Here is a 24,715-nt window from a genome sequence, read left to right as displayed (position 1 = left end):
CTGACAGACGCGCCTAGCCATAAGCAGAGGCCGATAACAGGCGTGCGTCTAAATACTGAATGTTTGCCAGTAGAGCTAACTATCAACAACTCGGTTAACGTTGGGTACCAGCCAGGAACTCGAAGTAATCTACATCTACATGATTATTGTGCAATTCACATTTAAGCGCTTGGCAGAGGGTCCATCGAACCACAATCATACTATCTCCCTACCATTCCACTCCCGAACAGCGCGCGGGAAAAACGAACACCTAAACCTTTCTGTTCGAGCTCTGATTTCTCTTATTTTATTTTTACCATCATTCCTACCTATGTAGGTTGCGCTCAACAAAATATTTTCGCATTCGGAAGAGAAAGTTGGTGACTGAAATTTCGTAAATAGATCTCGCCGCGACGAAAAACGTCTTTGCTTTAATGACTTCCATCCCAAATCGCGTATCATATCTGCCACACTCTCTCCCCTATTACGTGATAATACAAAACGAGCTGCCATTTTTTGCACCCTTTCGATGTCCTCCGTCAATCCCACCTGGTAAGGATCCCACACCGCGCAGCAATATTCCAACAGAGGACGAACGAGTGTAGTGTAAGCTGTCTCTTTAGTGGACTTGTTGCATCTTCTAAGTGTCCTGCCAATGAAACGCAACCTTTGGCTCGCCTTCCCTACAATATTATGTATGTGGTCTTTCCAACTGAAGTTGTTCGTAATTTTAACACCCAGGTACTTAGTTGAATTGACAGCTTTGAGAATTGTACTATTTATCGAGTAATCAAATTCCAATGGATCTTGAGCTAAAAGAACGGTGAACGATGCCCAGGTGCCCGCCGGCCCTGGCGTCCTTCATTCGTCGGCGGCTTGGAGGTTCTTTATCGGTAGCGATGCTCAATGCGCCGCTCGCGGCACCCACAAGAATCGTCAAGGCACCGGCTATAAGCTATGATACTAAATAAACACGACTTTATGACACCCTTAGCTCTAGAATCAGTCCTTGGATTCAGGCAGAGGCGGTGCGACGTCATGTTGACATGTGAATTAATACTGACAAGTACATTGTGAAGTCGGCTCCATTTTGTAATCACTGAAATCTACGTCTGCACCTAATACAGTGGGGCACCGTGTCAGATGGTTTTCGAAACCTTAGGAATATGGGATCTTCCTGTCGCGCTTCGTAGATGATTCGTAGGATATCATGCGAGAAAAGGGTAAGCTGTGCTTTCTAAATACGTACTGATACGTGTACTAAAGCTTCCCTGACTAAAGGAAATTTATTACGTTCTAAATGACAATGTTGTTGTTGTTGCGGTCTTCAGTCATGAGACTGGTTTGATGCAGCTCTCCATGCTACTCTATCCTGTGTAAGCTTTTTCATCTCCCAGTACCTGCTGCAGCCTACATCCTTCTGAATCTGCTTGGCGTATTCATCTCTTGGCCTCCCTCTACGATTTTTACCCTCCACGCTGCCCTCCAGTACTAAATTGGTGATCCTTTAATGCCTCAGAACATGTCCTACCAACCGATCCCTTCTTCTGGTCAAGTTGTGCCACAAACACCTCCCCAATTCTATTCAACACCTCCTCATTAGTTATGTGATCTACCCATCTAATCTTCAGCATTCTTCTGTAGCACCACATTTGGAAAGCTTCTATTCTCTTCTTGTCCAAACTGTTTGTCGTCCATGTTTCACTTCCATACATGGCTACACTCCATAGAAATACCTTCAGAAACGACTTCCTGACACTTAAATCAATACCCGATGTTAACAATTTTCTCTTCTTCAGAAACGCTTTACTTGGCATTGCCAGTCTACATTATATATCCTTTCTACTTCGACCATCATCAGTTACTTTGCTCCCCAAATAGCAAAAACTCCTTTACTACTTCAAGTGTCTCATTTCCTAATCTAGTTCCCACAGCATCACCCGATTTAATTCGACTACATTCCATTATCCTTGTTTTGCTTTTGTTGATGTTCATCTTATACCCTCCTTTCAAGACACCATCCATTTCGTTAAACTGCTCTTCCAAGTCCTTTGCTGTCCCTGACAGAATTATAATGTCATCGGGGATCCTCAAAGTTTTTATTTCTTCTCTATGGATTTTAATACCTGCTCCGAACTTTTCTTTCGTTTCCTTTACTGCTTGCTCAATATACAGATTGAATAGCATCGGGGAGAGGCTAGAACCCTGTCTCACTCCCTTCCCAACAAATGCTTCCCTTTCCTCTCCCTCGACTCTTATAACTGCCATCTGGTTTCTGCACAAACTGTAAATAGCCTTTCGCTCCCTGTATTTTACCCCTGCCACCTTCAGAATTTGAAAGAGAGTATTCCACTCAAGGTTGTCAAAAGCTTTCTCTAAGTCTACAAATGCTAGAAACGTAGATTTGCCTTTTCTTAACCTAGCTTCTAAAATAAGTCGTAGGGTCAGTATTGTCTCACGTGTTCCAACTACGGAATCCAAACTGATCTTCCCCGAGGTCGGCTTCTACCAGTATGCCGAAGAATTCAGTAGCAGACCCATGTTAAGGCTATTGCTTTGTAATTATGCGGCTTCATTCTCTTACCCTTCTTATATATACGAGTCACCTGCATTTCTTTCCAGTCGCTTGGGACTTTGCCTTGCGCTAAATGCAAACTAGGTAAAGGGCTAACGTCGTAGAGTACTCTTTATGAAACATAACTGGGATTCCATCCGTACCCGGTGACTTAAATATTTACAACTTTTTCTGCTGTTGCTTTACGGCAGACACGGCTCCTACTATGTCGTCTACATGGGAGTCTCTGCGATGATCAAAGGATGGTACGTTTGTTCGACCCTCTTATGTGAACGATTTATTAAACGTGAAATTAAAGCATTTTCTATTGCCACAGCTGACTGCTGTACGAGTGACTGGATAGAAACTTTCGACCCGCCTAGTGATTTTGCGTAGGACCAGAAATTTCTCGGCTTATCAGCGAGATGTTTTGCTAAGGTGTGACGGTGGTAGTATCTGTATGCTTTGCTCCTCGATCATTCTAGAACCGCACTAATCTTTACTAACGTTTGCGTGCTCTGGAGGGGACTAGTGTTCAACGTCCCGTCAGCAACGAGACGGAGCGCAAGTTCGGATTAGGGAAGGATGGGGTAGGAAACCGGCCGTATCCTTTGAAAGGAACTGTCTTGCCATTTGCCTCATGCGGTTTAGGGAACTCTTGAGAACCTACATGTGGATGAGCAGACGCGTGTTCGAGCAGTCATGCTCCTGCGTGCGGTCCCATTGTGCTAATCACTAAGCCGCCTCGCTCTGTTTTTTGCGCGTTAGATTTTGAAACATGGGTGCAGTAGTCTTTGTTTCCTCAGCATTTTCTGAGTTTTGTCATTAAACCACGGTACTCAAACCGTGAAGTATCATTTCGCTTGTTCCTCCTCTGCTGGATGGTTCCCTGCTTTTGTCAGACAGTGTAATTAAGTTAAAACTATATGCGAAAAGGCTGAAACAGAAACTGCGAAATCAGTTAAGCAACGTGAGGACTTTTTTATTGATGAAAACGGCCAAATAAAAAAGGAAGCATTTAGATAGGTAATGTAATCGGAGTTCTACGGATAAATCAGTAGAATATATTCAAGATGCAATGCCACATACAAACATGCTTATCGTAGTTACTCCATGTTCTGTGAAGAAATATAATTAACTCTCACGAAAGACAACGCTGTTACTGGGCTGATAATGTCTGAAGTTAAGTATTAAATCCTGTACTTCACGTACATGCAGTTTGTTCAGTGACATATGCGGTATATCTCTATTGAATTTGATAATCCTAGACCGATTGAAATGCGCCTATAATTAGATCTCTTTAAAGGATGCATAGTAATAGATATTAATTCTAAACACTACTTACCTCTTTTTCGAAAGTACTGGAAACACTTATTTAAGCAAGACCCACACTACATCTCTTTCAAAATAAGGAACACTTAATTTGGGTTTCGATGTGCCCTCTCTCTACAGAACACGCTATTTTTTAATTACGGAACAGAGCTAATAGAGAACATCATGTCTGATACAGGGATTAGTGATCACAAGGTCATTGTAGCTAGGCTCAACACCGTTTCTTCCAAATCCACCAGAAACAAACGCAAAATAATTTTATCTAAAAAAGCGGATAAAGTGTCATTAGAAACCTTCCTAAGACACAATCTCTATTCCTTCCGAACTGACTATGCAAATGTAGATGAGATGTGGCTCAAATTCAAAGATATAGTAGCAACAACAGTTGAGAGAGTCATACCTCATAAATTGGTGAGAGATGGAACTGATCCCCCATGGTACACAAAACAGGTCCGAACGCTGTTGCAGAGTCAACGGAAAAAGCATACGAAATTCAGAATAACGCGAAATCCCGAAGATTGGCTAAAATTTACAGACGCGCGAAATTTGGCACGGACTTCCATGCGAGATGCCTTCAATAGGTTCCACAACGAAACATTGTCTCGAAATTTGGTAGAAAAACCAAAGAAATTCTGGTCGTATGTAAAGTACACAAGCGGCAAGACGCAGTCAATACCTTCGCTGCGCAATGCCGATGATACTGTTATCGACGACTGTGCTGCTAAAGCGGAGTTATTGAACACAGTTTTCCGGAATTCCTTCACCAGGGAAGACGAATGGAGTATTCCAGAATTTGAAACACTAACAGCTGCTAGCATGAGTTTCTTAGAAGTAGATACATTAGGGGTTGCGAAGCAACTCAAATCGCTTGATACGGACAAGTCTTCAGGTCCATATTGTATATCGAGTAGGTTCCTTTCAGACTACGCTCGCTCACCGATAGATCTGTACCTACAGATTGGAAAATTGCGCAGGTCGCACCAGTATTTAATAAGGGTAGTAGGAGTAATCCATTGAACTACAGACCTATATCATTGACGTCGGTTTGCAGTACGGTTTTGGAGCATATACTGTATTCAAACATTATGAATCACCTCGAAGGGAACGATCTATTGATACGTAATCAGCATGGATTCAGAAAACATCGTTCTTGTGCAACGCAGCTAGCTCTTTATTCGCACGAAGTAATGGCTGCTATCGACAGGGGATCTCCGGAAAGCTTTTGACACCGTTCCTCACAAGCGATTTCTAATTAAGCTGCGTGCCTATGGGGTATCGTCTCAGTTGTGCGACTGGATTCGTGATTTCCTGTCAGGAAGGTCGCAGTTCGTAGTAATAGACGGCAAATCATCGAGTAAAGTTGAAGTGAAATCAGGTGTTCCCCAGAAGCGTCCTGGGACCTCTACTGTTCCTGATCTATATAAATGACATGGGTGACAATCTGAGCAGTTCTCTTAGGTTGTTCGCAGATGCTGCTGTAATTAACCGTCTAGCAAGATCATCCGAAGACCAGTATCAGTTGCAAAGCGATATAGAAAAGATTGCTCTACGGTGTGGCAGGTGGCAGTTGACGCTAAATGTCCCCAGCTCGTGGTCGTGCGATAGCGTTCTCGCTTCCCACTCCCTGGTCTCCGGGTTCGATTCCCGGCGGGGTCAGGAATGTTCTTTGCCTCGTGATGACTGGGTATTGTGTGCTGTCCTTCGGTTAGGTTTAAGTAGTTCTAAGTTCTAGGGGACTGATACCCATAGATGTTAAGTCCCAAAGTGCTCAGAGCCATTTGAACCATTTTTGACGCTAAATAATGAGAAGTGTGAGGTGATCCACATGAGTTCCCAAAGAAATCCGTTGGAATTCGATTACACGATAAACAGTACAATTCTCAAGGCTGTCAGTTCAACTCAGTACCTGGGTGTTAAAATAACGAACATCTTCAGTTGGAAATACCACATAGATAATACTGTGGGGAAGGCGAGCCGATGGTTGCGTTTCATTGGCAGGACGCTTAGAAGATGCAACAAGTCCACTAAAGAGACAGCTTACACTATACTCGTTCGTGCTCTGTTAGAATATTGCTGCTCGGTGTGGGATCCTTACTAGGTGGGATTGACGGAGGACATCGAAAGGGTGCAAAAAACGGCAGCTCGTTTTGTATTATCACGTAATAGGGGAGAGAGTGTGGCAGATATGATACGCGATTTGGGATGGAAGTCATTAAAGCAAAGACGTTTTTCGTCGCGGCGAGATCTATTTACGAAATTTCAGTCACCAACTTTCTCTTCCGAATGCGAAAATATTTTGTTGAGCCCAACCTACATAGGTAGGAATGATGGTAAAAATAAAATAAGAGAAATCAGAGCTCGAATAGAAAGGTTTAGGTGTTCGTTTTTCCCGCGCTCTATTCGGGAGTGGAATGGTAGAGAGATAGTATGATTGTGGTTCGATGAACCCTCTGCCAAGCACTTAAATGTTAATTGCAGAGTAATCATGTAGATGTAGATGTAGCTGTAGATTATACAAAATTTATATAACAAGATATTGTCAACTAGTGTTGACTGACTTGTCAAAGGCATCTGACTGTGCAGTTAACAATACTCTCCTAATTATGCACAAACGTTATTGTGCCACAGATCTTGCTAGTAAAAGACATTCATTGTCTCTGTATAAAAGAATGCAGAGTGTCGCATTAAGAGACGCAAGGAGCTGTACACAGTGAAACAGCATCTCAAGAAGCGAGAGTAGGCAGTACAGGCCTACCACAATGATCTATATTGGGTCCCATCTAGTGCTTGCTATTTATTAATAATGTACCATTACATATGAAAGAAGCAGAAATGGTTCTCTCTTAATATATAAATACTCGTATTTTAATCAAACCTAATAAAGATAATCAACACTTGAAATGTAAATGAAATTTTCTTTAAAATTCGTAACCGATTTTCGGCAAACAGAATGTGATTTAAGTTAGATAAACACAATACGTTTACAGATGTTAGAAATCTTAACCGTCCAAACTCTGCAACTTTTGAGTTACAGTTAAAACCAGTTGTTCAGGATGAAATGTCAAAATGCTGACTTACTTCGGATATGTTCATTTCCAAGTGTCATACGACATCATGTTGTAGGGTAGCTGGTCGTTGAGGGAAAAGTTGTTTACCTCCCCAATATCTGCTCTAGAACCACTTGTACGCAGCCCTTTCAGCACTAATATTGGCATGGCAACAATAGCCTCACAGTACGTTTACAACAGATAATCACATCTCGAATGGAAGAGTAACATTTACAAACATAATACTAGAATCAGAAACGGCTCATACCATCCATCACACTCAGTCTGATTGCAGTACAAAAAGAACTAAGGAGTACGATCATAAGACTTTTGACCACCTACCCAATAATGAAAGAAATTTGATAGAACTAACTTAATCATAAACAGATACAGATAAAAGAAAAAGAAAGAAACACCACGATGGAATTATCCGAATGGTATTATAAGTAGATCTGATATATGTGTGTGTGTGCGTGTGTGTGTGTGTTCGGAAACGCTTACTTTCCATGTTAGAGCTCATTTTATTACTTCCCTTCAAATCACATTACTCATGGAATGGTAACACACAGCAACAGAACGTACCAGCGTAACTTCAAACACTTTGTGACAGGAAATGTTCAAAATGTCCTCCGTTAGAAGGAGGATAGATGCATCCACCCACCGTCGCATGGAATCCCTGATGCGCTGATGCAGTCCTGGAGAATGGCGTATTGTATCACAGCCGTCCACAATACGAGCACGAAGAGTCTCTACATTTGGTACCGGAGTTGCGTAGAGAATAACTTTCAAATGCCCCCATAAATGAAAGTCAAGAGGGTTGAGGTCAGGAGAGCGTGGAGGCCATGGAATTGGTCCGCTTCTACCAATCCATCGGTCACCGAATCTGTTGTTGAGAAGCGTACGAACACTTCGACTGAAATGTGGAGGAGCTCCATCGTGCATGAACCACATGTTGTATCGTATTTGTAAAGGCACATGTTCTAGCAGCATAGGTAGAGTATCCCGTATGAAATCATGATAACGTGCTCCATTGAGCGTAGGTGGAAGAACATGGGGTCCAATCAAGACATCACCAACAGTGCCTGCCCAAACGTACACAGAAAATCTGTGTTGATGACGTGATTGCACAATTGCGTGCAGATTCTCATCAGCCCACACATGTTGATTGTGAAAATTTACAATTTGATCACGTTGGAATGAAGCCTCATCCGTAAAGAGAACATATGTACGGAAATCAGGATTGACACATTGTTGGATGAACCATTCGCAGAAGTATACCAGTGGCGGCCAATCAGCAGATGATAGTGCCTGCGCACGCTGTACATGGTACGGAAACAACTGGTTCTCCAGTAGCACTCTCCATACAGTGACGTGGTCAACGTTACCTTGTACAGCAGGAACTTCTCTGACGCTGACATTAGGGTTATCCTCAACTGCACGAAGAATTGCCTCGTCCATTGCAGGTGTCCTCGTCGTTCTAGATCTTCGCCAGTCGCTAGTCATAGGCTGGAAAGTACCGTGCTCCCTAAGACGCCGATCAATTGCTTTGAACGTCTTCCTGTCGGGACACCTTCGTTCTGGAAATCTGTCTCGATACAAACGTACTGCCCCACGGCTATTGCCCCGTGCTAATCCATACATCAAATGAGAATCTGCCAACTACGTATTTGTAAACATTGCTCTGACTACAAATCCACGTTCGTGATGAACACTAACCTGTTGATACTACGTACTGATGTGCTTGATGCTAGTACTGTAGAGCAATGAGTCGCATGTCAACACAAGCACCGAAGTCAACATTACCTTCCTTCAATTTGGGCAACTGGAGGTGAATCGAGGAAGTACAGTACATACTGATGAAACTAAAATGAGCTCTAACATGGAAATTAACCGTTTCCGGACACATGTCCACATAACATCTTTTGTTTATTTGTGTGTGAGGAATGTTTCCTGAAAACTTGGCCATACCTTTTTTTAACACCCTGTATATTGACAAGCAAAGGATTACAGTTTCAGTAAAATTGAATCATTTACGCTGATGAGCCAAAACATTATGGTCACCTGATCAACAGTTTGTTTGTCCGTCTTTGGAGCGAAGTACACAACTGATTCTGAGTATCAGGTATCCGACAGTTTTTTGGTAGGTTTGTGGATCTATGTTGTGTTAGATGTCTACGCAAAGGTCATATAATTCGGGTAAATAACGGGTCGCTGATTTGCGTACGCGGTAATTGCGACCGGTGCCGACCCATATGGATTCCAAAAAATTTGCATGAGGCAAATTTGGTCGCTGAGACATCAACGTGAGTTCACTGTAACGCTCTTCAAACCACTGTGGCGCGTTCTAGCGCCGGAACACGGACAATTATACTGTTGAAATATGACATCCCCGTCGGGGAAGACAACAAGCAAGAAGGGATGTAAGTGGTCTGCAATCGTCAGCCTGTCTTCGATTACTACCAAAGGTCTCATGCAAGCGCAGGAAAATGTCCCCCCTAGCATAAAAATGATCTCACCAGCCTGCATCCGTGCGCGCTACACGTTTCGAACCACCGTTGGCCTCCATGACGGCGTTTGTGTAGCAAAAATCTGATTCACCCTAAGACTCGACACGTTTCATTGATCGACGGTCAAATACCGACTAATCAGTACCCTCTGTAATCGTAATTGGCGATGTCGTTGGGTCATCGTGTGAACACGTAGCCTGCAACGTAGGATGGACGCTGTACTCCAGAACATTTGTGCGCGCACCCGCGTTGTGCTCTTCCTGCAGATATGGCACAGTTCACCATCTGTCCTTATTTACAGAGCAGACAAGCCTCCGAACCCCACGTTCTGTGATGAGTCGTGGACGTCCAATGACTTAGCGCCTAGTGTTTGTTTCACTGTCCTTCTGCTTCTCTTCGCAGATGGTCACGGTAGTGGCCGTGAGCATTCGACCAACTTCGCCGAGATACTTCTTCACTAGCTCTGCGTAATAATAATAATTTGTCAAAGTTGCTTAACTCAATAGATTTCCCCACTTGCAGCCCATATCTTCGCTAGAGAGATTGCCCGTCCTCGTCTGCTCCGCTTACATAACTTGGTTGCCACTTTACGTGCTCGCAACGCCGCCAAGGGCATCATCGTTACGGTAGACAGTGTTCATAATGGTTTAGATTATCAGTGTATTCAAGCGAAAGAACTTCACCAGTTGAGCGAGACAATAACGATTTGGTCCATCTCTGGCACTTATGCAAGCAGTTATTCGGTTTGACATTGATTGACAGAGTTGTTGGATGTCCTCCTGAAGGATATCGTGCCAAACTCTGGCCAATTGGCTTGGAAGATCGTCAAAATCCCGAAACGATTGGAGGTCCTATAAATAATGCTCCATACGTTCACAGTTGGGGAAAGATCCGGCCGCCTTGGTGACCAAGGTAGTGTTTGGCATGCATGATACAGACAGTAGAAACTCTCACAGTAAACTGGCGGTAGGTGCCTCTCTGCTCCAGACAAGTCTTCTACTTGGACTCTCATTGACTGGAGTAGAACTGTCTCCATTGGTGACTCTTGCTTCGAACTGAGCCCCAATGACGAGCGACGGTATGTCTGGATACGCACTGGACAGTGGTGGGTTACCAACCTGATTATCTCCCACCATACGGCCCAACAACCAGAAGTGATGGTCTAGGAAGCCATTTCTTTCATCGCACAACCCCTTTGGTTGTCATCTGCGGCATCTTTACGGTACAGCGGTGCTTCGACGATATTTTGTTGCCCTACATGCAGGCCATCCTGGGCTTACTTTGCAGCAATCTTCTTATACGGCGAGAATTTCCACTGCTTATCTTCGCGCTCACCAAACCCTATCTTGGCCAACAAGATCGTCGGAGCTCTCCCCCATTGAAAACGTTTTGATTCGAGAAACTCTTTCTCCTAAAGAAATCATATTATTTTTCTGAAATTGTAATCGTTTATCTGCACGTGTACATCAGAAAATATATATATATATATATATATATATATATATATATATATATATATATATATATATATATATATATATATGAGAAAACGTACTGTGATTGCAAAAGCGAATCTGCCTCCATATCATAGTGAACGGCCGCAGTGTTGATGCACAGAGCGTCAAGGCATTTAAAGTGAACTTGCATGACAAGTTTCGTTACATTTCATTCATATATAAACTGAAGGTTGTACAAGTAGATTCTTAGTCATAGTGGTTTTTCTGTTGTAACCCTCGCTAGTTCAAAGAAATTGGCGCCTTCGTTACAATTTAGACGTGATTGTGACGCAAGAGTCATATTGGAGTTGAAAACATATTTCAAAAGACTATACTCTCGTCACACCACTGATTCTTCTCGAACAGTTACTTAAATTCATCGCACTGTTTCACAAAGTACCACATTCTATAAAAAGTAATTTAGCTTTTCTAGATGTACCGGCACCAGTATCAGTCTAGTAAGCAACGTTTTATCAAATATTTAGCTTGGTATTACTAGTTAAGCTTGTGTAAAGGTAGTTCAATGTACTGATTGAATACTTGCCGGAGTCACTGGCTTCTCTTTGATACCAATCTTCTTCCAGAAAAGCTCGAATACGTTGGGTAAGTTAGACTTTATGTAGTCATATGGTTCGGTGAAATTGTGGTAGAAAATTCGGCTCCATCCACCAGTACTGCCCCACCTGTACACAGTGATCTGTATCTGCAACGATAACACAGAAAATCAGCAGAGAATTGTTCATCAACACCTTTGTCATTTAGGCCAGTAGGAAATTTAGCGAAAATATGTATAAATATTTAGGGTACTCCCAAAAATAACACACGGCGTACAAGTGAAAAGAAAGACGATTTAAAGAATCTGTTGTATCGGTTATTTAGCGATCAAAAGCGATTAAAAATTGCATCATACTTTCTTAAGCATTGCTGGGAAAGGTGTCCACTATTCTGCAGTTTCAGTTGGATGTAGATATTCATCAAATAAAAAAAAGGTGAGTTATAATTCAGTGATTTCTATCTGAAAGTTGAAATAAAATCATTTGTTACTACATATAGGAATACTCATCAATACTCTAAAACCTCTAGCATTACATTACGATTCCTTAACGGTAAATGGTGGGCCCAATAGAAATTAGTATAAAGAAAGAAACTACCAAAAACATTTTATAATCAGTGAAGTAAAGTAGATGACCTAAAATTAAGCAGTATTATACTGTAATAATACCAAGTGAAGCAATATTATGCTATAACAAAACTAATAAGCAGAACAATACCAATAGGAATACTGTAGAAGAAAACTTCAAATAAAGTGACGTAACGTTCTGTGTTGATAGATATTCAAACCCAGCGCCTAATCTGACTGTAAAGTAAACAGAGTCAAACGTTAAATATGGAATTTTTTTCACTGGTAGTGAGATGTGGCCATGTTTGAACTATAAATAACGCAACGAAAAGTTTTATGCTGACTGGGAGTCGAGAACCCACCCGTCGCCGTTTTGCTGACACATGACGAGACGTTGACTACCGTTTTCTTTCTCACCAGTAGTTTGGAGTGGCATGGATGAACCTCACATGATATGATGAACCCGTCAGTGACTAACTGGGAGCCAAAACCAGCACATACCGTTAGCGGTGAGAATGCATAAAGAAGTTAAAAATAATATTTATTTTTCATCAGTAGTTTGAAAGGCATGATCAGTCTTAAATGATGAAGATGATGATCAGTAGTTTGGTGTAAATATGCTATACCTTGATATACCATGACGCAAATTTTTGTACCAGACCAGGATTCGAATCAAAACTTGCATCTTCGGGGAGACCTTGAAGAATTTAACATATAGGTGTATTGTCTCGAAGGGTTGAAAGGGTTCAAAACTCATGAAAGAGGACCTCTAATTTCGAATCATCGACCAGCGCCAGTGTTTTCAAAATCGCAAGTGCAAATAAAATAAGGAAAAGTGTTCTGTGATCTTGTATTATGATTGGGTCCTTAAATAAAATAAAGTTTCTATAGAAAAAATGCGCATTATCAAATTTATGTGACTCCAAGTAGGCGATTCCACGCAGAATCTACAACTAGTGAATTTTCTATATTGTCAAACATTAAGACAATGAGATCGTGCTATAAACAGCATTTGTTTGACAAGTTACACGGTAATGTGACTACTTTGTGGAGCAGAAGATGAATTATCTCTTTTATTCAAAATCGCTGGAGATTTAACACTTTATCATCTTTTTATCTCTTCTCTTATTGAGCTACAAGCTGCCAGGACGAAAATCAGTTAGGAAATCTTAAGTTCTCTTACAACCTATATTAGGTACCTGCTAGACTTAAAGTTGAAAAATTTAATAAACTACGACAGAAACAAAAAAATTTGTGAATACGTAATTTGATTGTTTTATGTATGTTACTGAATAAGTTATGAACTGAATTTCTTTTTGTCTCTGGCCTCACTATCAGATCTACATACATTTGCGTTAGTCTCAGAATACTTCTTGGGTATGACATCAGAGAGGCACAGACCGTATCGAGGTCAAAAGCGCGTCTATCTTACTAATATGTGAAGTAAATCGGTTTATGGATACTTTTTATTTTTTTAAAGTAGTCTTTCGCTATAGGGTTATCAAAGCAAGTTGTAATTAACTTGTATTAGAAGAGTGCATATTTTTTAGCATTTATCACTGCTTTATTGGATGTAGAAAGCACAAAAGATGATCATAAACAATAAATTCTCTCTCATTAACTAAAGCTGTTTGATAATGTTCAGTCAGTTTTACCAATGTGATAAATCGTAAGAACGTCCATCATCAAAGCCTATTTTTCTTGAATGTGGCGAATAATTCACATAGAAACGATCATACTTTAAATTAGAAAACTATTTTCTGATGTTATTTCTTTGATGTACTCATAGTATTTACGGTACATACGTTTCCAGCTGCCTCCACTACCGACACCACGCCTTTAAATCCAAATAGAGCAAAATTTCACAAATTTTACACTGATTTCTGTTTCACGCTCGGCTTTCTAAACCTTAAACAATGTTCATTATAATTTTGAAATGCGTAACGTTCAATGACGGATAGCAAAAGCAATTCTCGAACAACAGACAAAAAATGACGAATGATAAATACACTTACAGAAATCTGTGTGACAACTCGGCACACAAAATATCCACAAACTTACTTGCTAACCTACTTTCGTCACGTAAAGCCGGCCGCTGTGGCCGAGCGGTTCTAGGAGCTTCAGTCCGGAACCGCGCGACTGCTACGGTCGCAGGTTAGAATCCTGCCTCGGGCATGGATGTGTGTGATGTACTTAGTTTAGTTAGGTTTAAGTAGTTCTAAGTTCTAGGGGACTGATGATCTCCGATGTTAAGTCTCATAGTGTTCAGAGTCATTTTTCGTCACGTAAATTTTAGCTGCAACAGTAGATTACATACTTAAGCATCGTTCACGTTATACGGTACAGAAGCAATGGTCACAACATTGTTGACTTGGCAATTACACTGAAGCGTCAAAGAAGCTGATATAGGCATGCATATTCAAATACTCAGATATGTAAACCGGCAGAATACGTCACTGCGGTAAGCAATGCCTATGTAAGTGTCTCGTGTAGTTGTTAGATTAATTACTGCTGCTAAAACGGCAGGTTATCATTATTTAGGTGGTGTCTTAGCCGGCGCACGAGCGATGGGACACTACACCTCCGTGGTAGAGATGAAGTGAGTGTCGATTTTCCTGTATGACCATTTCACGAGTACACCGTGAATATCAGGAATCCGGTACAACATCAACTCTCCGACATCGCTGCTCCTGGAAAAAGATCCTGCAAGAATGGGACCAACGGCGACAGAAGAGAATCGTTCAACGTGACAGAAGTGCAACCCTTCCGCAAATTGCTGCAGATTTCAATGCTGGACCATCAACAAGTGTCAGTGTGCGAACCAATCAGCCATCTGGGATGCCTTGCATCTTGCTGTTCTCCACCCCCTCGTACTCTTATGGGTTTATGGACAGCTGTGCAGGATTCACGGTTTCAGTTCCCTCCAGCTCTACTTCTGAGATTAGTCGAGTCAATGCCACGTCGTGTTGCGGCACTTGTGCGTGCTCGCCCGGGCCATACACGATATTAGGCAAGTGTACCAGTTTCTTTGGCTCCTCAGTGTACATCAGCCGAAAAGTAGTTTGAAAAGACTATAAGAGGAATGCCCTCGAAATTTTGGCTCTACGTTCGACTGCATGACGTTTACCTCTAGACTGCGAACAAGCAAGTAGACGTTATGGGATTTTATTTTATTGAATACAAAATGAAGTCGAAAGAACACATTGCTTAGCCAAGGCAGCTGGTGAGAGGTGATGCGGTCGAAAAAGGAAATGGGTGTGTTGACAGACTGTGAATCTTCTCCAGGAAGCTAGAATTATCATTTCGTGTTTTGCATTCTCTGTTAGGATAATATGATGAGCCAGATAAGTGTTGATTTCGATTGTCTGTTGGAACGATTGTAGAATGGAATGATCATAGTCTGGATTCGAGTCACACTTCAGGCAATTATTCTCTACAGGTAAGAACATCCAAATATGTATTAGAGTACAGTGAAAATTTATGAAGTAAATCGGTAACGATGTTTCTGAGATTTTTGGTAACAAGAGGACTTGTATTTATACAAAAATATAATTTAACATGTACCTGTATACCATATAAATTTAAAAATATGTAGCCTATGTCTGTCCGAATTTTACTCTGGTATCGAGCAAAAATTTGAATTAAATCGCTGAAGAACTATCCCAGATTTTTCCTAAAATCTTTCACCTTTATATACTACATATACGTTTATATACCACATATATTGCTGTGCTGATACTGCGAACGGCTGAAAGCAAGACGAAACTACGGCCGTAATTTTTCCCGAGGGCATGCAGCCTTACTGTATGATTAAATGATGATGGCGTCCTCTTGGGTAAAATATTCCGGAGGTAAAATAATCCCCCATTCGGATCTCCGGGCGGGGACTACTCAAGAGGATGTCGTTATCAGGAGAAAGAAAACTGGCGTTCTACGAATCGGAGTGTGGAATGTCAGATCCCTTAATCGGGCAGGTAGGTTAGAAAATTTAAAAAGGGAAATGGATAGGTTAAAGTTACATATAGTGGGAATTAGTGAAGTTCGATGGCAGAAGGAACAAGACTTTTGGTCAGGTGACTACAGGGTTATAAACACAAAATCAAATAGGGGTAATGCGGAGTAGGTTTAATAATAAATAGGAAAATAGGAATGCGAGTAAGCTACTACAAACAGCATAGTGAACGCATTATTGTGGCCAAGATAGATATGAAGCCCACACCTACTACAGTAGTACAAGTTTATATGCCAACTAGCTCTGCAGATGACGAAGAAATTGAAGAAATGTATGATGAAATAAAAGAAATTATTCAGATAGTGAAGGGTGACGAAAATTTAATAGTCATGGGTGACTGGAATTCGGTAGTAGGAAAAGGGAGAGAAGGAAATGTAGTAGGTGAATATGGACAGGGGAAAAGAAATGAAAGAGGAAGCCGCCTGGTAGAATTTTGCACAGAGCACAACTTAATCATAGCTAACACTTGGTTCAAGAATCATAAAAGAAGGCTGTATACATGGAAGAACACTGGAGACACTGACAGGTTTCAGATAGATTATATAATGGTAAGACAGAGATTTAGGAACCAGGTTTTAAATTGGTTATGACCTGTAGATTAAAACTAAAGAAACTGCAAAAAGGTGAGAATTTAAGGAGATGGGACCTGAATAAACTAAAAGAACCAGAGGTTGTGCAGAGTTTCAGGAAGAGCATAAGGGAGCAATTGACAGGAATGGGGGAAAGAAATACGGTAGAAGAAGAATGGGTAGCTTTGAGGGATGAAGTAGTGAAGGCAGCAGAGGATCAAGTGGGTAAAAAAACGAGGGCTAGTAGAAATCCTTGGGTAACAGAAGAAATATTTAATTTAATTGATGAAAGGAGAAAATATAAAAATGCAGTAAATGAAGCAGGCAAAAAGGAATACAAACGTCTCAAAAATCAGTTCGACAGGAAGTGCAAAATGGCTAAGCAGGGATGGCTAGAGGACAAATGTAAGGATGTAGAGGCTTATCTCACTAGGGGTAAGATAGATACAGCCTACAGGAAAATTAAAGAGACCTTTGGAGATAAGAGAACCACTTCTATGAACATCAAGGGCTCAGATGGAAACCCAGTTCTAAGCAAAGAAGGGAAAGCAGAAAGGTGGAAAGAGTATATAGAGGGTCTATACAAGGCCGATGTACTTGAGGACAATATTATGGAAATGGAAGAGGATGTAGATGAAGATGAAATGGGAAATACGATACTGCGTGAAGAGTTTGACAGAGCACTGAAAGACCTGAGTCGAAACAGGGCCCCCGGAGTAGACAACATACCATTAGAACTACTGACAGCCTTGGGAGAGCCAGTCCTGACAAAACTCTACCATCTGGTGAGCAAGATGTATGAGACAGGCGAAATAACCTCAGATTTCAAGAAGAATAAAATAATTCCAAATCCGAAGAAAGCAGGTGTTGACAAATGTGAAAATTACCGAACTATCAGTTTAATAAGTCACAGCTGCAAAATACTAACGCGAATTCTTTACAGACGAATGGAAAAGCTAGTAGAAGCCGACCTCGGGGAAGATCATTTTGGATTCCGTAGAAATGTTGGAACACGTGAGGCAATACTGACCCTACGACTTATCTTAGAAGCTAGATTAAGGAAAGGCAAATCTACGTTTCTAGCATTTGTAGACTTACAGAAAGCTTTTGACAATGTTGATTGGAATACTCTCTTTCAAATTCTAAAGGTAGCAGGGGTAAAATACAGGGAGGGAAAGGCTATTTACAATTTGTACAGAAACCAGATGGCAGTTATAAGAGTCGAGGGACATGAAAGGGAAGCAGTGGTTGGGAAGGGAGGGAGACATGGTTGTAGTCTTTCCCCGATGTTATTCAATCTGTATATTGAGCAAGCAGTAAAGGAAACAAAAGAAAAATTCGGAGTAGGTATTAAAATCCATGGAGAAGAAATCAAAATGTTGAGGTTCGCCGATGACATCGTAATTCTGTGAGAGACAGAAAAGGACTTGGAAGAGCAGTTGAACGGAATGGGTAGTGTCTTGAAAGGAGGATATAAGATGGACATCAACAAAAGCAAAACGAGGATAATGGAATGTAGTCGAATTACGTTGAGTGATGCTGAGGGAATTAGATTAGGAAATGAGACACTTAAAGTAGTAAAGGAGTTTTGCTATTTGGGGAGCAAAATAACTGATGATGGTCGAAGTAGAGAGGATATAAAGTGTAAACTGGCAATGGCAAGGAAAGCGTTTCTGAAGAAGAGAAATTTGTTAACATCGATTTAAGTGTCAGGAATTCATTTCTGTAAGTATTTGTATGGAGTGTAGCCATGTATGGAAGTGAAACATGGACGATAAATAGTTTGGACACGAAGAGAATAGAAGCTACCGAAGAATGCTTAAGATTAGATGGATAGATCACATAACTAATGAGGAAGTATTGAACAGAATTGGGAAGAAGAGAAGTTTGTGGCACAACTTGACCAGAAGAAGCGATCTTTTGGTAGGACATGTTCTGAGGCATCAAGGGATCACCAATTTAGCATTGGAGGGCAGCATGGAGGGTAAAAATCGTAGAGGGAGACTAAGAGATGACTACACTAAGCAGATTCAGAAGGATGTAGGTTGCAGTAGGTACAGGGGGGGGGGGGGGGGGAAGAAGGTTGCACAAGTTAGAGTAGTATGGAGAGCTGCATCAAATCAGTCTCAGGACTGAAGACCACAATAAGAACAACATATTAAAAATGTATAAGCTACGTCTGTCCGAGATTTTTGCAAACGTTAAAATACTACTTTTCTCTATATAGTAGTGTAGATGAGACATTTTTCAACACTTGTAAACTCAGATTTATTACAATAACTGATATTTCAAAGTGGAAGTCTCTTCTTCATATTACGTGACGAAAATATTTGCAATGGCTCAAGATCAGGAACTCCTATCTAGCGACTACTTTCCCCTTACTTTATCACCAGCACATGTTGTTGTGCTCACTGCCGAGTGTCGTGACCCCCTGAAACCGGCGTCTCCATCCTCGAGGGCTACCATTTTTCTTTTAAGAGGGAGACTGGAGACCTTCTTTACTGGATCAATCCACCTGCTCACTGTGACTTTCCATTGGTCTCTTGCGGCCATCTTCCCTTACAGGATTATTTTCTCTCTGTGTTCTTCATGTCTTATCACATACCGGCCACAGAACTGCACAATATTTTGGCTGATACGAGAAGAAAGGCGTGCAGAGGTACTAAGTTGCTCAATAATGGACACATTTTTTCTTCATTCGATCCATTTTATGCGCTGCAGCCTGCGCCAACATCCAAGCTCAAATGCATCATTAGAATGCTTGTCTCTGGCGTTAAGGCTCCAAATTTCACAACCATAAAAGAAGACGGTAAACACGAGTGTTTAAATAAGGCGGTTCCTTGGGGTGTTCGTTCTCGCTTTGTTTTGTCATATCTTGTTGACCCTCTTCACAACCACTGACCCTAGCGTGATTCGTCTCCTTATCCTCACAGCTTCCCATGCAGCAGATGGCTGACTCAGGATCCACGAAAGAACACAATATTTCCAGTTCTTGTAGTCGGCCTATGAGTTGAACCAGTTCTCCTCGATCAATTACCGTGTGCTTAGATTTGTCGAGATTGAGGCCTAATCCATATGATAGACTAATATCCTTTACTTTTTTTAGTATCTTAGCAAATTCATTTTCGATGCTGGCTGACAGCACGGTGTCATCAGCAAATCGAGTGCTGTTAATAGTTCTACACCAACTAAGATGCCTTTCGTCCACTCATCAAGAGCATTCCTAATTACAGGTTCTGCGTAGTTGTTGTGTAGCTGAGGGTATAGAATGCAACCCTGTCTGAAACCTTTTGATACATAGAAGAAATAAAGACTTGACAAGTCCTGTCTTCACAGCTGCTAGAAGATTGTTGCACTGACTTCTGATCAGTGCTGTCTAGTTTGGTAGGACGCTGAACTATTCAAACACCTTCCTCAGCTTGTCCCAGACAATACAGGCAAAGGCTTTCCTATAGTCGAGGCAGCAGATGGAAACAGGAACATAGAACTCGCTCGGTTTCTCGATTATTCGTCGTATGTTGAGCATCTGTCCACGAGTTCCTCTCCTTCAACAAACACTGCTTTTCCTGCGGATATGTGAGGCTGAACATACGGCTTGAAACGCCGGTTCAAGATGCAAGAGTATCACAGATACCGTTAATGAAATGTGAGCTGTCCTCTCTTCAGTTCCGTGGTATTTCTCTGATTACGTTCTTGTATCTGTCTTGATCCTGGATGGTGTCGATACCAATTTTCTTCAGATTGCTTCTTTCTTCAATTAACTGTAGTGTGCACAGTGTTACCCAAGGACGCTTTACACTTTGTGGTCTTTCTGATGTCGGAAGTGAAACGACCTCCTTCGTTCTGTCTCACATTTGTGATGCTGGTGCATCCTGATGAAGACTCATGTTGTGAAATTTTGGCCTTACTTACAAGCTTGCCAAAAATTTCTGAAGAAATTCCTTATTTGCGAGTCTCACATATCTTTCTCCGCTCTTCTTGGTGGGTTTGAGCTTAAACCGCATTTCATGGACGGCAGACTGTGATCACTTTCACATTCAGCGCCAGGGAAGGTCTTACAGTCCAACACCGAAGTTGTCCAACTTCATGGCACGAGAATAAAGTCAAGTCGTTTTCTGAATCTATCACTAGGTAATATCTAAGGGTACAGATTGTTTGACGTCTGAACATAGTGTTACAATCAGTGAGGTCGCTCCTCACAAAAGAATCTAGTACGTACCTGCCTCCTCACAAAGGAAGCTAGTAGGTTCCGGCCCAACAGCACACTGTAAGTGCATGTCTTGCGTAGTATCTCGAATTTTAGCATTGACGCCTCCTTGAATTATTGCCTGTTCTTTATTATGGGCCTTACTTCTCAATAGAACTGGTCATATCCTCATCCGATGCTGCAGCAGTAGGGCTGTAGGTCTGAGTGATGTTGAGTTTACATGGGGAAGCACTCAAATGTATGGGGTCATTCTAGGTAACACAGGAGTTCAGGTTTCTAGGAACACTATTGCAACACCATTTCTGCTTTGGTCACTACTTTCTAGAAAGTACATAGTTTTCCTTGATTCATGACGTGACCACTTCCTCTCAGGAGAGTCTCACTAAGCCCAAGAATATGTAGGCCATTCATTCTCCTTTCCCTTTCTATTATAATGTTTTCCTGTTAGAAGTAGCCCTTTTCCTTTCTAGAGTGGCCAACGCACATTCCATGTTGCAATCTTTCCTTTCAATAAGCAAAGGTAAGTTACATTGGGGTGTTGGTCCGATGACTTGCTTCAATCCTATCTGCCCCACTCCTCTGGATATCCCAATGGAGAACTTGAAACCTACGTCAGAACAGGCCTTGTAAGGCCCCATTGTACCGACCGGCCGCCGTATGATCCTCAGCTCACAGGCATCACTGGATGTGGCTACTGAGGGGCGTGTTTACGAGACCGGAGACGCTACTTCTCAGTCAAGTAGCTCCTCAGTTTGCCTCACAGGGGCAGAGTGCACCCCGCTTCCCAACAGCACTCGGAAGCTCGGAGCAAGTTAGAGCTGAACAAAGTTATCGGGTTCTCGTAGGAAAAATTTCAGTCGTGGTTCCCCGTTGCCTTCCACTATCCTTGGTATATAACCACAAAAGATCCTACATACATGGTGTTAGGGGTATAAGTTTAGATATTGTGATCATTGGTTCCCTCATGAGTACCGATTGCAGTGTGCTAGTTGTTTTTTCTCTGCGTCTAACAATCTTTCCGGAAACACGTCACGTAATTTGCTATCTGCTGTTTTCTGAGCAGTTGTAACTGCAGTTGTAGCTGCACTATGCCTGTCAGTATAGACTACCAGTCTTGCGTCTAAACCTCTACACTCTAATACCTGACTTGCTGCCCAATGGAAAATAAGCATTAATGACTTGCTCTTGAACATCTACTTTGAGGTACTAACCAACTTGAAACATACCATTCCTAACAGCTATAATTAATTGTCAGCAAATAAAATAAATACAAAAAATGTTGTTCATTACACTGTCCTCGTTCACCAGAAACATATAGGCATTTATACTCCTGACACCCTGTATGGTTCCCCCCAAAAATAACAATATTTGATGTATTTAAACTTGAAATGACACAACGTAAAGTTTTGGGGATGTGAATGCATATCCTAATAGTGTTGTTGTATGAGCATATTCAAACGCTAAATATCAACTTTTTTCATATTTAGCCAGGTGACTGAAACTGAAATAGCGATACGAAAATGTTTTTCTTAACCAACATACGATTCTGGAACATGTGAGCAATGTCTTCTAGCGAGAAATAGACATTATATATAAACACAATTCATCAGAAGCGGGATGTATGGATGTTTTGAATTGGAAATAGCGTGCCGAAAAGTTGTATGGAGAGGTGAACACCGCATATATCGTCACTGTAGCTATGCTGAAATGATGCGATGAAAACTTTAGTTGTGATATTCAGTCCAGAGATTGGTCTGATGCAGCTCTCCATGCTACCCTTTCCTGTGCAAGCGTCTTCATCTCCCAGTAGCTACTGCAACCTACATCCTTCTGAATCTGTTTACTGCACCATGCCTTGGTCTCCTTCTACGATTTTTATTGTTCGCGCTTCCGTCCAATGCTAAATTTATGATCCCTTGATGCCTCAGAACGTGTCCTATCAACTGATCTCTTCTTCTAGTCAAGTTCTGCCACAAATTCCGCTTTTCCCCAATTCTATACAGGACCTCCTCATTATATACCTAATCCACCCATCTAATCTTCAGCATTCTTCTGTAGCACCGTATTTCGAAAGCTTCTATTCTCTTCTTGTCTAAAGTATTTATCGTCCATGTTCCACTTCCACACACGGCTACACTCCATACAAATACTTTCAGCAAATACTTCCTGACACTTAAATCTATACTCGATGTTAACAAATTTCTCTTCTTCAGAAACGCTTTCCTTGCCATTGCCAGTCTATATTTCATATCCTCTCTACTTCGCCCATCATCAGTTTTTTGCACACCAAATAGAAAAATTCACTTACTAATTTAAGTATTTCATTCCTAATCTCATTCCCTCAGCATCACCTGATTCAATTAGACCACAACCTTTTATGGTCGTTTTGCTCTTGTTGCTGTTCATCTTATATCCTCCTTTCAAGACACTGTCCACTCCGTTCCACTGCTGTTCCAGGTCCTCTGCTGTCTCTGATAGAATTAAAATTCGTCGGCAGATCTCAAAGATTTTCTTTTTCTCCACGGATTTTAATTCCTACTCCAAATTTTTCTTTTGTTTTCTTCACTGCTTCCTCAATATATAGATTGAATAACATCGGAAACAGGCTACAAACCTGTCTCACTTTCTTGCAAACCACTACTTTGCTTTGGAGCGCCTCAACTTTTGTAACTGCCATTTGGTTTCTGTACAAATTGTAAATAGCCTTTCGCTTCCTGTATTTGGACCGTATCACCCTCAGAATTTGAAAGAGTATTCCAGTAAACATTGTCAAAAGGTTTCTCTAAGTGTACAAATGCTAGAAATGTAGGTCAGTATTGCCTCCCGTGTTCCAGCATTTCTACGGAATCCAAACCGATCTTCCCCGAGGTCAGCTTCTACCAGTTTTCCATTCGCCTGTTAACATCTCGAGTTAGTTTTTTGCAGCCGTGTCCTATTAAACAGATAGTTCGATTATTTTCACATTTCTCAACACTTGCTTTCTTTGGGTTTGGAATTATAATATTCTTCTTTAAGTCTGAGGGTATTTAGCCTGTCTCACACATCTTGCTCACCAGATGGTATAGTTTTGTCAGATCTGGCTCTCCCAAGGCTATCAGTAGCTGTTATGGAATGTTGTCTACTCCCGGGACTTTGTTTCGACTTAGGTCTTTCAGTGCCTTGTCAGATTCTTCACGCAGTATAGCATCTCCCATCTCATCTTCATCTACATCCTCATCCATTTAAATAATACTTCCGTCAAGTACATCGCCCTTGCATAGACCCTCTACATACTCCTTCCACCACTCTGCCTTCCCTTCTTAACTTAGAACTGGTTTTCCATTGAGCTCTTGATATTCATACAAGTGGTTTTCTTTTCTCCAAAGGTCTCTTTAATTTTCCTGTAGGCACCGTGTATCCTACCCCTAGTGATATATGCCTTTACACCCTGCTTAGCCATTTTTCACTTCTTGCCAATCTCATTTTTGAACGTTTGTATTCCTTTTTGCGTGTTTCATTTACTGACCAGCACCAATATTTTCGAGATCTCACGTTTAAATGCAATAAGAAATACTGTAAGAAAGCTTTTTCGTGACAGAGTTGCCGCGACTTCTGCATCTATTTTCGCCCAAGCTTAACGATCTTTCTTCCTCTAGGTAATTAATGAAAATGGTCGTGCGGTAGCGTTCTCGCTTCCCGCGCCCGGGTTCCCGGGTTCGATTCCCGACGGGGTCAGGGATTGTCTTTGCCTCGTGATGACTGGGTGTAGTGTGGTGTCCTTAGGTCAGTTACGTTTAAGTAGTTCTACGTTATAGGGAACTGATGATCATAGCTGTTAAGTCCCATAGTGCTCAGAGCCATTTGAACCATTTTCTGAATAGATGAAAAACATCTTTAATATGGGTTTGTAAGC

At 41.4% G+C, this 24,715-nt stretch overlaps 1 protein-coding gene across 1 annotated transcript in view; it reads right to left on the bottom strand.

The window, feature by feature from the left end:
- Positions 1-24,715, bottom strand: part of LOC126335621 (uncharacterized) — a 127,264-nt gene that overhangs the window by 49,067 nt on the left and 53,482 nt on the right. Inside the window, exon 3 of the mRNA XM_049999075.1 lies at positions 11,460-11,618. Within this exon, the coding sequence (XP_049855032.1) occupies positions 11,460-11,618 (159 nt within the window). The remainder of the gene's footprint in view (positions 1-11,459; positions 11,619-24,715) is intronic.

Source organism: Schistocerca gregaria, chromosome 2, assembly GCF_023897955.1.
Source record: "Schistocerca gregaria isolate iqSchGreg1 chromosome 2, iqSchGreg1.2, whole genome shotgun sequence".
Lineage (NCBI taxonomy): Eukaryota > Metazoa > Arthropoda > Insecta > Orthoptera > Acrididae > Schistocerca > Schistocerca gregaria.
This window is presented reverse-complemented; position numbering and strand designations above follow the sequence as displayed.